The following is a 15,354-nucleotide window of genomic DNA, read 5'->3' on the forward strand; positions in this document are numbered from 1 at the left end:
AGGGATGGGTGTGGCAAAGAGTGGTTATTAATGGCCTCTGATCTCCATGGACTAGTATTGTAAGGGAAATTCTTCGGAATTCGGTGTTAGACCTCTTCCTGTTTTTAATATTTATTAATGATATTGATGTAGGCATATGTAGTTTTATTTTTAAGTTTGCTGATGTTGCAGTGGCAAGAAAGGTGGTTACTGACAGTAACCAGGGTATGGTACTCCAACAAGACCTGGATAAATTAGCCAGTTGAGGCTTAACTGTAATTTTAACATTGATGATTACTGATTTACTGCTTTTAAGTACCGTATTTCTTCGATTCTAAGATGCATCTTAATTTCAGTACCATCAACAGAAAAAAAGCTTTGATTTTAAGAAAAAAAAAAATAAATAAATAAAATAGAATTCAATTTACTAAAAACAATAGTATTTATCGGTAGGTATGTTATTCATTACTTTCTTCTGAGCCTTCGATATCTGCATCTGAATCAATATCAGAGTCTACTTCGCATTCAGAATCAGATTCTTCTGTTCCGTTGTTATCTTCATTATCCCATAATATATCTTCTGAGCCATTGAGAGCGTTGGTGATACATTTTTTTAAATGAGTGCTTGACTATTGTTTCTGGGATCAGCTTCCAAGCTGTTGATACCCATTCTGCCAATTTTCTTGCTGGCACTTTCTTAATTTTTCCGAAAGGTGTCAGCGGAAGGTTGTCGGTCAACAGCCAGGATTCATATTCCTTTCTCAAGTAATTTTAATCGTTTGTTGACTGAAACGTCGAGCAGCTGCAGTTGTCTAGTCATGCCACCAGGAATCACAACCAATCACTGTGTTTTTGCACAATTTTATTTTTGACTCGCTCGGACAAATGTCCACGAAATGCATCAAGTACTAGGTGGGTTATGAAGACTTCCAGGACATCTATTCCATACAACATTTAGTCAGTTTTCTGTAAGCTCTGCCGACATCCATCCATTTTTTTGTGCACGCACAATAACATCTTTGGGGAAAATTTCATTCTTCAGTATGGTTTTTCGATTTAAAATTAAATATGGTGGCAACTTTCGACCGTCAGCGGTGATGCATAGCATCACAGTGATATGCTGCTTTTCGTAGCCTGTGCTTATAATCTTGATTTCTTTAGCACCTTTAGCATTGACGGTGTAATTTCGAGGCATATCGAAGAAGACTGGGGTTTCGTCAGCATTTCCAATTTGATTAAACTCAGTTTCTTTTTTTTTTTTTTTCCCTTAATTTCATCATCTGTCGCTGAAAGTTAATCAGCTTCTATTTGAAAGTCTGCAGGAATTTTTTGACAGATAGATGTTCGGCGCCTTGACGATAATCTGATACGACGCATGAGTCTTATCGCACCAGCTGCGACTGCCTTTAAAAATTATTTTCTCTATTCCAAGGGAGTTGGCAATTTCTCCGGATTTCAATTGCATGGCTTGTCGAGTGATGGGTAATCCTTTTGCACATGTCCCCGTTACAAAATGTATCACAGTTTCATTGACTTGTGGAAATCTTCCTTTCTTAGGGCCTGTAAAGCACTTAGTTGTTGCTTTTCACGAAAATATGGAATTCTAATAATTTCTCCAGTGACGAACATTTACTTTACTAATGTAAAAATGTCGACCCACAGTTCTATTTCCATATTCTTTTTAATACACAATAACTTTCCATTTCAATTGCGGCTTTGTAGTGCAATCTTTTTCACATTTTATTGTGCAATAAGGGATCAAAATGAATGAAATACAGTAACTCCACTTATGTACTTTCGAAGATACAAACAAAACTTCCTAGCTTTTGCTGAGTGAGCTCACTATAATGAAATAATGGTGCTGGTTTCGCATTTCTGAAGTGTGGGAAATCACCCACACTACTTTATTCTCAAATGGAATTGGAGAATGCAAAAACGGTCAAACTTGGAGGCAGAGTTTCTGCGTAAAAATAAAACGTTTGGTGCTGTGTGGAAAGCATGGGAAAATATACACCTCACAGGTGCCTAGTCTCCAGACACTAATTTGCAAAGATTATTCCTTTCTTCCTAAAAGCAACCTTTGTTCCATTCACTAATCTTGTTGCCCTTCTCTGCACTCGCTCCAGCAGCTCTACATCCTTCCTAAAATAAGGCCTACAAACATGTATACTCAAGGTGTGGCCTGACCATTGCCTTATACAAGGGGATAATCACCTCCTTATCCCTGCTAGAAAAATTCCTGTATACCATTGACAAGACACCATGAGCTACTCTTGCAGACCATCTGTACTGCTTGGAAAACTTAGTATCTGTCTGCACAATTACCCCCAGGTCCTTTTCATTCTCTACCACTGTCAGTGTAGTACCACGCAGTTGATACATTACTCTGGAGTTACTGCTTTCTATGTGCAGTACTTTACATTTGTCAGTGTTAAACCTCTCAGCCCATCTGCTCAACTTTTCTAGATCTTGTTGCAGCAGCATACTGTCATTAGTGTCATTAACAATCCTGCCAACCTTCATATCATCTGCAAACTTGTACATTAAGCCTGATATACCATCATCAATATCATTAATAAATACAGAAAACAACAATGGACCCAATGCTGAACCTGAGGGACTCCACTAATTAGTCCATGAAGAGCAGGGTCCATTGATTACCACTCTGTCTTCTCCCACTCAACCATCCCTTTATCCATAGCAGCAATTTGCCTCCGATGCCATACTGCTCCAATTTGTGCAGCAGTCTTCCATGTGCAACAGTATCAAAAGCCTTCCTAAGATCCAAGTACATGATATCAAAATTATTTGTTGCATCCAGTTCCTTTGTAACCACATCATAGTATCCAATCAAATTGGTCAGACAAGATTTTCCCTTTAAGAAAACCATGCTGTGTCTGAGATATCACCGAAGTCTTGTCTAGATCCTGCAGTGCTTCTTTAACCAGTGCCTCCATTAATTTCCAAATTGGTCAAACAAGACTTTCCCTTAAGAAAACCGTGCTTTGTCCGAGCTATAACTGAAGTCTTGTCTAGATGCTCCTGCAGTGCTGCTTTAACCAGTGCCTCCATTAATTTCCATGGAACAGAAGTTGAACTAACAGGTCTGTAATTACTTGTGTTGCCCTTTGATCCTCCTTTGTGAATTGGAGTCACATTTGCACTTCTCCAGTCCATTGGTACCTCCCCTGAGTCCAAGGAAGCTCTTATAATTATGGCTAAGGGTTTGTTTACTTCCTTTGCTGGCTCCTTTAATATAACTGGATAGATCCCATCCACCCAAGTGATGTTCTTATGTTTATCTTCAACAATTTCTCTTCCACTTTGCTCTCAGTTATTACAAAATCATCTAGCTCACTGCCAGAGTTTAATTCTCCTCCCTGAATAACTCCTCATGTGTGAATGTAGATGCAAAATACTCATTTAGTTTGTTAGCTACCTGAGCAGAATCATCAACAGTTGAACCATCGATATCCAGTGGACCAATCTGATTCATCCCCTTCTAGAGTTTACATTTTAATTCTCCTCCCTGAATAACTCCTCATGTGTGAATGTAGATGCAAAATACTCATTTAGTTTGTTAGCTACCTGAGCAGAATCATCAACAGTTGAACCATCGATATCCAGTGGACCAATCTGATTCATCCCCTTCTAGAGTTTACATAAGTAAAGAACTCTTTGCTGTTTTTCTTTTTATCCTTTGCCAAAGATTTCTCGTAATCTGCCTTTGGCTGCCTAACCTCCTTTGTGACTTGGTTACAGACCAGCTTATATCTATCATAGGCTTATGTATTGTGCACTGATTGGTTGAAAAATAGCACTCCCATATGGGTATTTGACTTTCTGCATGTTGTATGTCAGTTTTGACCTTTTAATTTCTCTTTGAACAACTAAGACAGTTAGGCTCTTTAATGTCATATAGCTTGAAAGTATGTTAATAATCCTAATTTAGTTTGTAAGGAATTTTGCTTTTGAAATGCCAAAAACAAGTGATTGATTCCATTGATTAACGTACACTGCCCTACCATTATTAATATCTGACCACCTGTATACCTACAAATCTTTATTTACAGGAAAACTAGCAATTTGTGCTGAAACCATTGACCTTTATGACAGCCTGTAATCTCCTTGATACACTCCACTAGTGTTCCATAATTGTTCTCTATTTTCCCCCATTCGGCCTTCAAAGTGGTGACCAGCTCAGCTGTGTTTTTTGGGCCATCACTCCTCTCACGCACTCAGTTCAGTTCATCCCAGAGATTCTCTACAGTATTGAGGTCAGGGCTCTTAGTGAGTCAGTCCAATTTTTCACACGTGTTCAAACCAGTCTACAACACCAACAATATGGCAGTGTGTTATCCTGTGGCTACAGGTATGGGTGTTACCTATTGCATTACCTACATTGTATCAACCACAACGTAGGTAACACATTTTCCAGGACGTGAAGATAGACTGCAGCATTTGTGTTTTTTTTTTTCTTTTCTCTAAATAACCAGTGATTTCAAGCCACACCATGAAAAACAGCCCCAGACCATCACACTGCTTCTACCAAACTTCATTGTTGTGATGATACATTCTGGGAAGTAACTTTATCTACACATATGCCACACCCAAGCATGACCATCAGACATGGTAGACCATGAACCATGACTCATCACTATCAAGAACAGCTTTCCATTGGCCTACAGTCCAAGAATGGCAGGCCTTACACTAAGCTGGATGACAGGCATTAATTGGGGTGATTAGTGGCTTGTGGATGGCTGCAGGACTTTGGTAACCCATATGCAATAACCCGTGCATACGGTGCTGACGTATATCCCACTCATCTTGCTGAAGGCTTACATGTGCTGTGACATCGACCTGTGTTCCAGCAAGCAATTGTTTGCAGGGCTCTCCTGTCACATTCTGCATATTGAGTGTTTTCGAAGTCATGTCGTGACAATTGCAGCACCAGTCTGTCTATTTGCAGCTCACCTTGCTGATTGTCAACTTGGGGATCTTCAGTGCTGTTGACATGTCATGTACAGACTGACTACTTATGTGACACCCAATTATCATTTGTCACTGGAGGCTTAATTCTGTTGATTTGAGCATCTTGCCTTCACAGTTGCATTATTATCTCATTGGAGGCCTACAAGTATATTTATATATAGTTATCTGACATGTGGTGTTTGGGTAGGACATGACAAACTGTCAACAATGGAGTGTTTGTCAACAGTGGACAGTGTATTTGCTGTCATGTCCTTTGATAGTAACCTTTAAGGAAACTTGTTTGCTTTGGCTTGTAGGTACTCTGACAAATTTTTAGCATTGATTGCAGTCACTAGTTCCTGCTCTCCCAAAACACTGCTACTAGTACACTTATTAAGAAATTTCAAAATAATAATAAAAAAAAATTCAAAATACCCATGTCATTTTATGTTGAATGCCAACTGATGACCAGGATGCAAGCTGAGTTTGTCAAAGTTTCCTGTGGACCCTTTAGAGCTTTGATATGAACTCCACGAGGTACACAGCACACATCAATTCAGTAATTCATTTCTTCCTGTGTAATTTCTCATTATGCTTGTGATAATTGGTGCCAACAATTCAGTGATCCTACATTTTCATTTCAGAAATTTCTGTTGGCAGTGATGGCATAACTGACATTCTTTACATGATTTTTATAAAAAGAAGCCACAATGTGGAGTCTGAAGACCTGAGGGGGTGCCGGGTACACTACATATCTTTTTTGTTTCCTCATTCCAACCCAGACGCCTCCTTAGCCAGGTGGGCAGGAGCAGCAGTGCGTAGCACACGCTTCTTGATTAGACCAGGGTTCGAGCCCATGACCACTAAATACGGAGGATGCGGAAAGGTCAGGAAATTACCACCGCATATCCCCGGAGCAATATGGCCTTAGTTGCTAATGCTCCTAAAAACCAAAAATAACAAAATAAACATCCCGACCCATTACTGAGGTAGTATGTTATTGAGATTTTTTTTTTTTTTTCAATTATGTACAAGAACTTTGCCAGTAGAGATAAAAAAGTGATTATTAAAGCAATGGCTAGGCCACATCTTGAATGTTGCATGCATGTTTGAAGATCCCATTTAGGAAAGATCAGTTAAGGGCACAAAGGGATATTCTTATCAATAGAGACTCGAGTTTTGTAAAGCTGCAGTGTTTGGAAGCCAGGTTTCTGCTGGGTTACTTGATTAAGGTGTTTAAGGTCTCTCTCAAATAGACACCTTAATCAGCTGTCTGTTGAAAGGTTTGGGTAAACTGAATGCTAAGTGAATATTTATGCTTAGCATATGACATACATAAGGGAGTATAAATTTCAGTTGAGAGGGGATTTTGTAGACTGGATGCCCAAAAAATTTCCTTTAATCAAATAGTGATTGACAGTTAGTCCTTTACTCTTATGGAGGTTGGAAGTGTATATAAGTTTAAGGCGACTTGGATAAATACTTGATAGAAATAGGTAAATGGAAGGTGACATTGGTTACTTTATTTTTTAATTTAATTTAAATGTGATTTGTTTTATTATTTTATTTAATTATTTTTTTTTGGTTGTTGCTATATAAGCTTACTTTCTTGCATCATTTTGCTCATACATCAAAAGCCAGTTTCTGAATACATCCAGGGAATATTTTGATTGATCAGTTGTCTTTTACATAAAAAAAAAAAAAAAAAAAAAGAGGAAGGGGTTAAGATTTCTGATGTAAAATGGTATGAAATTTGTTTTTTTGGGGGGTGAGTTCCATGTATTTTTAATGACTTGATAAGGATTTTTAGAGATAACTTCCACAACATTTCATTTGAATGTTGTGGAAGTTATCTTTCCCTCTGAAGTGAAAAGTGGCTTTGTTGGCTGAAAGCTGCCTGGCAACCCAAAGGTCGTGGGTTTGAATCCCTCCTTGGGAGGTGCATTATGGCCACAGAAGCCGATGCGCCAACTACCAAAAAAAAAAAGAAAAAAAAAAAGTTGGCTGAAAAAAGGCTGTGCTGTCATGCTCTTCCACTTTGAGTCATAGCAAAACTTATAATACTTGTATTTGTCTTAAGCATTCTGAAAGTTAAATGCTTTCTGAAAATATAGCAGTGCTGTTTTGAGGCATACTCAACTCATGGTTATACCTCTAACTGAACTTCTTGTTTTTGGCATTATTTCATTAGCGGTACTAGGGTGAGTCTGCTCTCTTCCCTTTGCTGATACAGCTTTGCTTACATTGTACCTTGACTTACGTTGTGGTGGTTGGATCCTTTCTTATAGCACGTACAGTAAAGTTGTTGCACACTAATGACTGAATGTGTCTTTGCAAACTGGATCAGTGATTTTCCCCATGGAGAAGCCATTTTAGGAGCTTTCTCCCAAGAAAAAGTGCCAAATTAATTTTCCAACAGGGTTTAAACATTTAATATACAGTATAAAAATTTGCTGTCATATTCATGATTGGTGTTTTGTGTACTCGTTTTTGAATCACCCCATAGTTGAAGTTAATTCTTTATAACACAACTCATATAGAACTGCATCATAATTAATAAGCAAAATGTACCTTCAAGTAAAATTCAGTTTTTACCGAAAGGTAACAGTATAATATGTTTACGTACTGTTGCAATGGAGTAAAATGCCGTAATGTGGTTCCCCCCACCCTTTAGAAAGAATTCTGTGGGAGTGTAATAAATGAATTTTTACAAATAAACTAGAATGTTTGAAATTGTAAATAGTTAATATTATTTGACCTTTCCAAAATTATGAAAAGTACAAAGACTTCTTTATCTTCTTGTCTTTCAGTCAGCAATGTTTAAATTGCCTAATGAATATGAATCTCTATTACAGCAGAACAAGCTTTGTGTTTGCTCGAGTTGCCCCTGGTATTGACAAAACGTTGTCATTATCAATCACCTGCGATTTGATAGAAACCAGTAAACTATAAAATAGGCTGTCATATGGTGTGTGTGTGTGTGTGTGTGTGTGTGTGTGTGTGTGTGCGCACGCACGCACACACACACACACACACACACACACTTGTCAGTGTTAATAATTGTGTGCTAGTAGTGCAAGGCACTCTATTGCAAAAAAAAAAAAAAAAAGTCCCCATACTATTTTGTAAAACAATGAGTTTGGGGAAAAAATTAAAAGTGCAGTCGTGAAAATGGAATTTTTTAATGCTGTCAGTACCTGGGGGGGGAAGATATATATACTGGTAGTTGTTTTTAAAATTTCATAAGTTGTATACTGTTAGTGACCAGCCAAAAAAAAAAAAAAATTCTCAGTAAGCAATGTCTAATTCTGGCATCTAATCATACACCTACTGAGGGTTTACTTTTTTCCTACAGCTACTATATTTCTATAAAATGCTCCCTGTGTTTTCTTTCATGGATTTATTTATTATTCCCCTTTCACTGATTAAATACTGTGTGTGTGTGTGTATATATATATATATATTTTTTTTTTCTCCCCTTTTAGTGGCGTGATGCCAATCCTGAAAGTTTAATGGACTCTAAACTAAGGTGTGTCTTTGAGTTGCCAGTTGAAAATTCTGCACAGGTAAGTGATGACATTTACAAGCATTAATCTGTTTAAATGGATGCATGTGCATGTGGTAAATGTATGAATCAACAGAAATTGCATTACGATTATGGAAGTGCAAATATGTTGCAGCTGGATAATATTGTTAGTTTTAGCTTCAAGACTAATTACCATTTAAATTTCTAATTGTGTGTGTGTGTGTGTGTGTGTGTGTGTGTGTGTGTGTGTGTGTGTGTGTGTGTGTGTGTGTTTGCTTGCTTGCTTGCTTGCTTTTATATAACTGTTTTCATTTCTATTTGTGTTGCAAGTTTAACATAATCCTATATTACCTAATATACATTTTTAGTAATATAGTTAAAAGCATAATTTTTAAAAATATTTTGTAAAAAACCAAGAAAAAGTGGTTGATATGGCTTTCTTTTCATGTCAATCATTGCTAACCAATTATATATTGTCCATGTTGCTATATGTATTTGGTACAAACTCCTCCTGCATTTTGAAACTGTTACACAGTTTTTCCTACAAGTGTGTCTAACTTTCAGAATAACCTTGATACCAGTGCACCTCATAGGGATGACAAAGTTGCTGCAATTAAAGTTGTATCTGAACCAGCAGTTAAATCTTCACCTAAGGTAATGTTTCTTGTTTAAATGTTTCTGAGCATTGGCTGTTCTAAGTTTACCTGCAATTATTTCACTGTTATTGAACAGATGCTTACTCTTTCAAAATTATTTGAACACAAATCATTGCTGAGATATGGGTGTGTATATAGGGGGAGAAAAGGCACACATTAAAGGCAGTTGATGATAGAATTGCCTCTTCAGGCAATTCTGTCATCATCATTATCATGTCTATTGCATTATATCACTTTTTTTTTTGGGCATGCTTAAATGTCAAATTAAGTCAGACTACAATTTATTAAATTCGATTTAGTAATAATATCTCAGGGATTAAAATCTCCTATACTGTAGAACTCCTGCACATGATGATTAGCCACGATGCAAGATGTGTAGCAATACTTTAAAAGGAAGTTAATGTACAGGAGGAAAGAGATTAAACTTGATAACATAATTTAGTACAGATGTTCCTATAAATATTTTAAATTAGTCCAGAAATTTTAATAAGGATCAGAGCTGCCATTCAAAATTTGACAATATTTCTGTTGGTCAAGAGAGGCTATAAAATCAGATTTGGGCCTAAAACCTTCCCAAGTATCAACAATGCATACCTGAGAACTTAATGTTGATCCAACTTTTGTTTCTTGAAATGCCAATCATCTTAAAAGTTTTTCATTTATATACAGACTGGGTTATAAATTAAACACATTTATTTTAGTATTTCAAGAGAAAGGATGAAAGCTGTTATTGATAAGTTATTCTTTCATTGAAGATACAACTGAACAAAATATTTTTCCAGCCCCCCCCCCAATTGTTGTCAGTGTTCTCTGTACATAAAAGCTTTCTTTGGTGTATATATGTTGACATACTTTGGTTTGCATGATTAATTTTAAGAAATTTTTCAGCAGAGAATGTTCAACAATCTAAGTTTATGTCCGTATGCTTAGTAATCTCACAGAAAAAATCTCCAGGGTTTGAATCAGAAGACTTTGAAGGCCATTCAGTGGGTTCATGGTGACCTTATCCACATGTTCAAGGATTTTTCTTTAAGAAGTGTTCTTACAATGACAGATTACTTACAATGGTGTTGAAGCACCATTATGCATAAAATATAGGAGGCACCTCCATGGGCAGGAGCGGCAGTGCGTAGCACCCACTTCTTGATTAGACCGGGGTTCCAGCCCGTGACCACCAAATACGGAGAATGCGGAAAGGTCAGAGAATGACCACCGCATATCCCCGGAGCAATATGGCCTTAGTTGCTAATGCTCCTTAAAAAAAAAACCAAATAAAATATAGGGTCTTTCCTTGTAATTTGAAGGAAGTCATATTCCTTTTAACATTTGAAAAATAGCCTCTCTTCATATAGATGTCCCTTTTGATATTCTCACTAGACAGAGTATCCATCTTTGGGCTATTCAAGAAGAAATCCAAATCAGTGATAACCTCCATTTTCATCAGATGTCGTCTTTGGTTCTCAAAGATTCATATCAGGCACTGCTAACTTTGCAGCATCTTTACATTGTTATTAGCTACAATTTTTCTTAGTGTTATAGGTATTATTCCATGTTCACATTCGGTTGTCAGCTTAAAAATGAACACAGTAATATTCAGCTTTGTTTATGGGATTAGTCTGAGCTTTTTCTCTCTTTTTATTTTTTTTCTCATTTTACTTCATTGACAGAGACACTGAATTTGTTGTAAAAATAAAATAAATGAGACAAAATCTACAGAGAATTGGTTTGAGAATCACTCATCAAAGGGTGTTCCTAGTACACTGTTGCTGAGCAGTTGGAAGTTACATGATGCACAAGAAAGGTGGTGACGTAGCAATGGTTAAGAGAACTGTAAACAGCAAATGATGCTGTTAAATATTGAAGGCCCACTACTATGAAAGGTCTGTATGTGTGCCCTATGCAGGACTGTATATAATACTCGATTCAAACTTTGACATTAAACTTGATATATCGTCATGAGTATTGTTAATATTCACATGGTTTATTAATCTCCAATCCATGTAGATTCAAGGATGCTGTCATAATTATGGCTAATAGTTTACTTACCTCTTGCTGTTTCTTTTAATATAATTGGATAGATTCTGTTAGTCCCAGATGCCTCATTAACTTTTAGCCTCAACAGTTTCTCTTTCACTTTTCCTCTTAGTTATCACAAAATCATTTAGCTCCCAGTTATAAGTTTATACCTCTGGTATCCCACCTGGGAATGTAGAAGCAGATTATCCATTCAGTTTGTTAGCAGCCTGAACAGGATCATCAATAGTTATATCTGGTGGACCGTTGTGTCATTAACATTGCCATTCAGTTTTGAAAATTGCATTAGTTTATATGGTTTTGTTGGAGAAAATTAGATTACCAACAGTCTTCTGGATTAAAATCCTGGCAGATTCCATTGTTCTTGTCATAATCATCATTGTTTGGTTTGACATAAATTTTGAATATAAAGTTAATAATCTGGAATCTTATGAAATTCATATGACAGAAGTTTGTTAGTTGCTATGGAATTTGTGTTGAGTCTAAACTTTCTTAGATACAATGTACACCGAAAGTTTGGTGTAGGTCTGATTTTCCTGATCAAATAATGCCCAAATATCCAAAATATATTCTTCAATTAGATTACACCCAGTTATCTGGGATGTAATCTAATTGAAAAAATGCAAACAAGTTTGGCAAGTGTGCTCTTTGAATTATATAGAAGAGAATTACGTTAAAAATAAAATTAATTCCAAAAATCACCGCAAGGGGGAAAATGTTTGTTCTCTGGACAACTTGCATATCCCACTACACTTGCACATCCCACTACACTTGCACATAAATATGGAATGGAAGGCATGTGATGCTGTAGATGAGGATATTGTAGCTAGGATCACAATACCTTACACTTTACCATTACATGCTTTTATTGTGAAGATCTACTACTGGAATGAAAGCAATGCATCAGCAGTAAACAAGTCTAGTGATGCCAGTTGACACCCAGACGCATCCAGTGCAGTTGTCCTGGCTGGCAGGACGACTGCCCTGGATGCTACTGGCTTCTAATTGAGCGTAATTAAGGCATATAAATAATTTATTTGATTTCAGCTACCACGTTGGACATCCCCCTGCCACTGTGATCGTAATAGTATTGTATTACATATGGCAAAAGTAGTCCACTTCTAGAGATTAAACACACATAAAGGTTGTTTACATTTAAATGGAAGTTTTACTTCCATACACTGCTTGTCTATTCACTTAGACAAAATAAGTTATTCATATTTCAGCAGAGATTTGCTAATTGATATTACTCACCAACTAGTAGCTTCAAAAAAATTGTCCTGGCAGTGTTTTAGATTTTTAAATGAATGATGAATTCACCCATTTAAAAAGATAATGGCAACTTTAAATAGAACAGTGGGGTGCCTCCATAGCCAGGTGGGAAGGAGCAACAGTGAGTAGCACATGCTTCTTGATTAGACTGGGGTTCGAGCCCGTCACCACCAAATACGGAGGATGCGGAAAGGTCAGGGAATGACCACCGCATATTCCCAAAGCAATATGGCCTTAGTTGATAATGCTCCTAAAAACCAAAAAAACAACAATAGAACAGTGGCTAATGGTATTTGCCTAAAGTTAAACATAGCTTGAGTGCCAGGTACTTGGCCTTGATCATTAGTCAGAGCTGAATGATCCCTGCGATCAAATATTGAATGCAGTTCAAAATCAAAAAAAAAAAATTTATTTGATTTTGAACATCTAGTGCATTTTATAACCCCTTACATTTCCTGTAGTATAGAAGTAAATCTTCCTCATACTATAAGACTGCACCTTCGTTATATTGTAATTATGGCATCAGTATGAATACCACCATCATTTGTGATTATTATCAGTTGTTGAGCCTTGCAAGGGGAGTTGTAGAATATTCCTGTACATACATATAAGACATTAATAGAGAATGTACCCAGTGGTTTGAGGTTTTAATTGCTTCCAAGGGCATGCTTTACCTATTACAAAGGTTCATATTAAATGTCTCATCACTGAATTATAGTGCTCAAATAATTCTGATAGAGTAAAAATAGCAAATAATTTTACTCTTGACTTTTGCATAGTTTCTTAATATCTTTCAGTATAAATTACTCTGTAAATTGAATTAAGAATGTAGGCACAAGTTCTAGAAAGATGAGTATGTATATGGTAGGATTAGAAAATTCTAGAGAAGTGAAGTTTTATTTAAACAAATGTATTTATAGATAATTGATTATTTTTTTTTCAAAATAATGATCGTGGTTGTTTTCACAATTTTTTTTCCCTTTTGGTTATATAATTGCAGAAAAAAAGGGGGCTCCTTCAGAGTCCTTTTGAAAGTTCTTTGATTGCATTGATCATTCATGTCACAGTTATAACTTCTGCATCATCAGAAATTTGTTGCTTTTAGTCTCGTGAGAGACTCAAAACTGAAGTTTTGAGTTTCTTAAAAGCTTAATTATTTCTAAATACATAATCTTATAACCGATAAGATGTCTGCTATAAACACATAGTGAATTATACCTTGCAGCCAAGAAAAAGAATAAAAATGATTTTAGCATAACTTTGTTTAGATTTGTCAGTCTGAAATTTTTCCTTCCTGGGAGATTTCTATTCAGAAAAATTGATATTTTGATGCAGGTCATAAAGATAATGCTATGTTTCATCTTGTATCGCTGTTATTTTTAGAAATCTGGCTCACAGTCATATTTCAGAAAAATTTGGGAATGAAGAAATTGCATTTACATTCATGACTAAGCATCTACCATATCATATTCAAACTTGAGAGACTGTACTTTCAATTCTTTTTTTGATGATCCGTCCTAACAAAGCTTCTAACATAAGAGAAGTTCATAATTTGTTGATTGAAAGTTTTCCCACACCTTGCATCATTATTAATGATATTTTGTCAATCTTTGAAAGGCTTTTATTAGTTAGATATCCTATTTCATGATAGTTTTTTCATCATATCGTTAAACATTTATTTACAGTCTGAGGCTGATTTCTTCAATGTGGATCCTTGTTTAAAAAGTGGCGTTCTTAAAAAAAAAATAGCCATACAAAATTATCATCAATAACAGATAAAAATGAATCTCTGTAATTCAAGAGGCATTGTAGAGTTGTAATCCTTTTGTTATAATATGCTGTCTGTTTGAAATTGCACTAAAAACACCACTTGTTATAAGAAGTTCTAGACATTCTAGATTACTAAATAAAAGGAAGTTTTTCTTATTTAATGTTTGGATATCTTAACATTCAGTCCTGGAACTGTGACCCTATTTTGTATGTAAATACAAACTTCCAGTTAACCACATGCTTTATTAGAATAGCAGTGTTGATAACTGCTTTGTTAAAATTTTTGAAACATCAAATTGGCCTTTAAATGGTTGAGTTGTTGGAATCTTTTCGGTGAAATTTTCTTTCCAGCTTGTTTTAATAAACTCAATCATTTTGTGCCTTTTAAAATTTATGGAGTGGTGCAGTGTTGTTTATCTTAAAATTAATTGAAATTTGCTCATTAACTTAGTATTTAAATGATTCAAATATTAAAATATTACTATTGTTCTCTGTAAGTCTTAAGGGTGGAATTTGAATGGCATTAAATGTAATTTGCTCATGTAAATAGTCTTAATCCTGCTAGTGATATGTGCTTTTGGAACCTTAAAGTATACAAACAGAAAACTTTTGCATTGTCATTCCTTTTATGTCTTCTGTTTTTATTTGACCTACCTAAAGTGCCTATACCAGTTCATTTTGCTAATCTGACTAATTTCAATGAGAATGATATAAAGCTGAATACTGCGTGCATGTGCTATTTAGTGCAATGATGGTTGTTTGAGGTTAATTCTTCAAATTTCACTGTTTCAAGTTCTGCCCTATTATAAAAGTCTTAATAATTGAATATACCATATTCTGGCAAGCAAGTCAACTTCTGTATTTTGCTAATGAATATATGCTAATCGTATCATATAAGCAATGAATATATGCTAATCATACATTTGCCATGTAAGTTAATCCCCTCCCCTTTTTTGTAACCATCTCCATAACACAGTGGTGTATTACAGTAAAGTCCTACATTAAGAACCACTGTCTGCTTTTTAATTTAGTTATTTCTGCTCTTTCTTTTAAAAGTTTGTACTGTGATATTTTATTATATTGCACAATAAACTGCGAAGAAAGTCATGTGACCTGCATCCTTTATGCGGAAGGTCACAAAACTGA

General features: G+C 35.8%; 1 protein-coding gene across 2 annotated transcripts in view; it reads left to right on the forward strand.

The window, feature by feature from the left end:
* LOC150082672 (vesicle-associated membrane protein-associated protein A-like) overlaps positions 1–15,354 on the forward strand; it is a 152,788-nt gene that overhangs the window by 104,531 nt on the left and 32,903 nt on the right. The window contains exons 4-5 of one of the 2 annotated variants that reach the window (XM_090378740.1): positions 8,436–8,516; positions 9,041–9,130. In XM_090378740.1, the coding sequence (XP_090234866.1) occupies positions 8,436–8,516; positions 9,041–9,130 (171 nt within the window). The remainder of the gene's footprint in view (positions 1–8,435; positions 8,517–9,040; positions 9,131–15,354) is intronic. The other variant, XM_090378741.1, reaches the window with a different exon arrangement.

Source organism: Mastigoproctus giganteus, chromosome 7 (genome assembly GCF_048544385.1).
Source record: "Mastigoproctus giganteus isolate SK-2022 chromosome 7, ASM4854438v1, whole genome shotgun sequence".
Classification (NCBI taxonomy): domain Eukaryota; kingdom Metazoa; phylum Arthropoda; class Arachnida; order Uropygi; family Thelyphonidae; genus Mastigoproctus; species Mastigoproctus giganteus.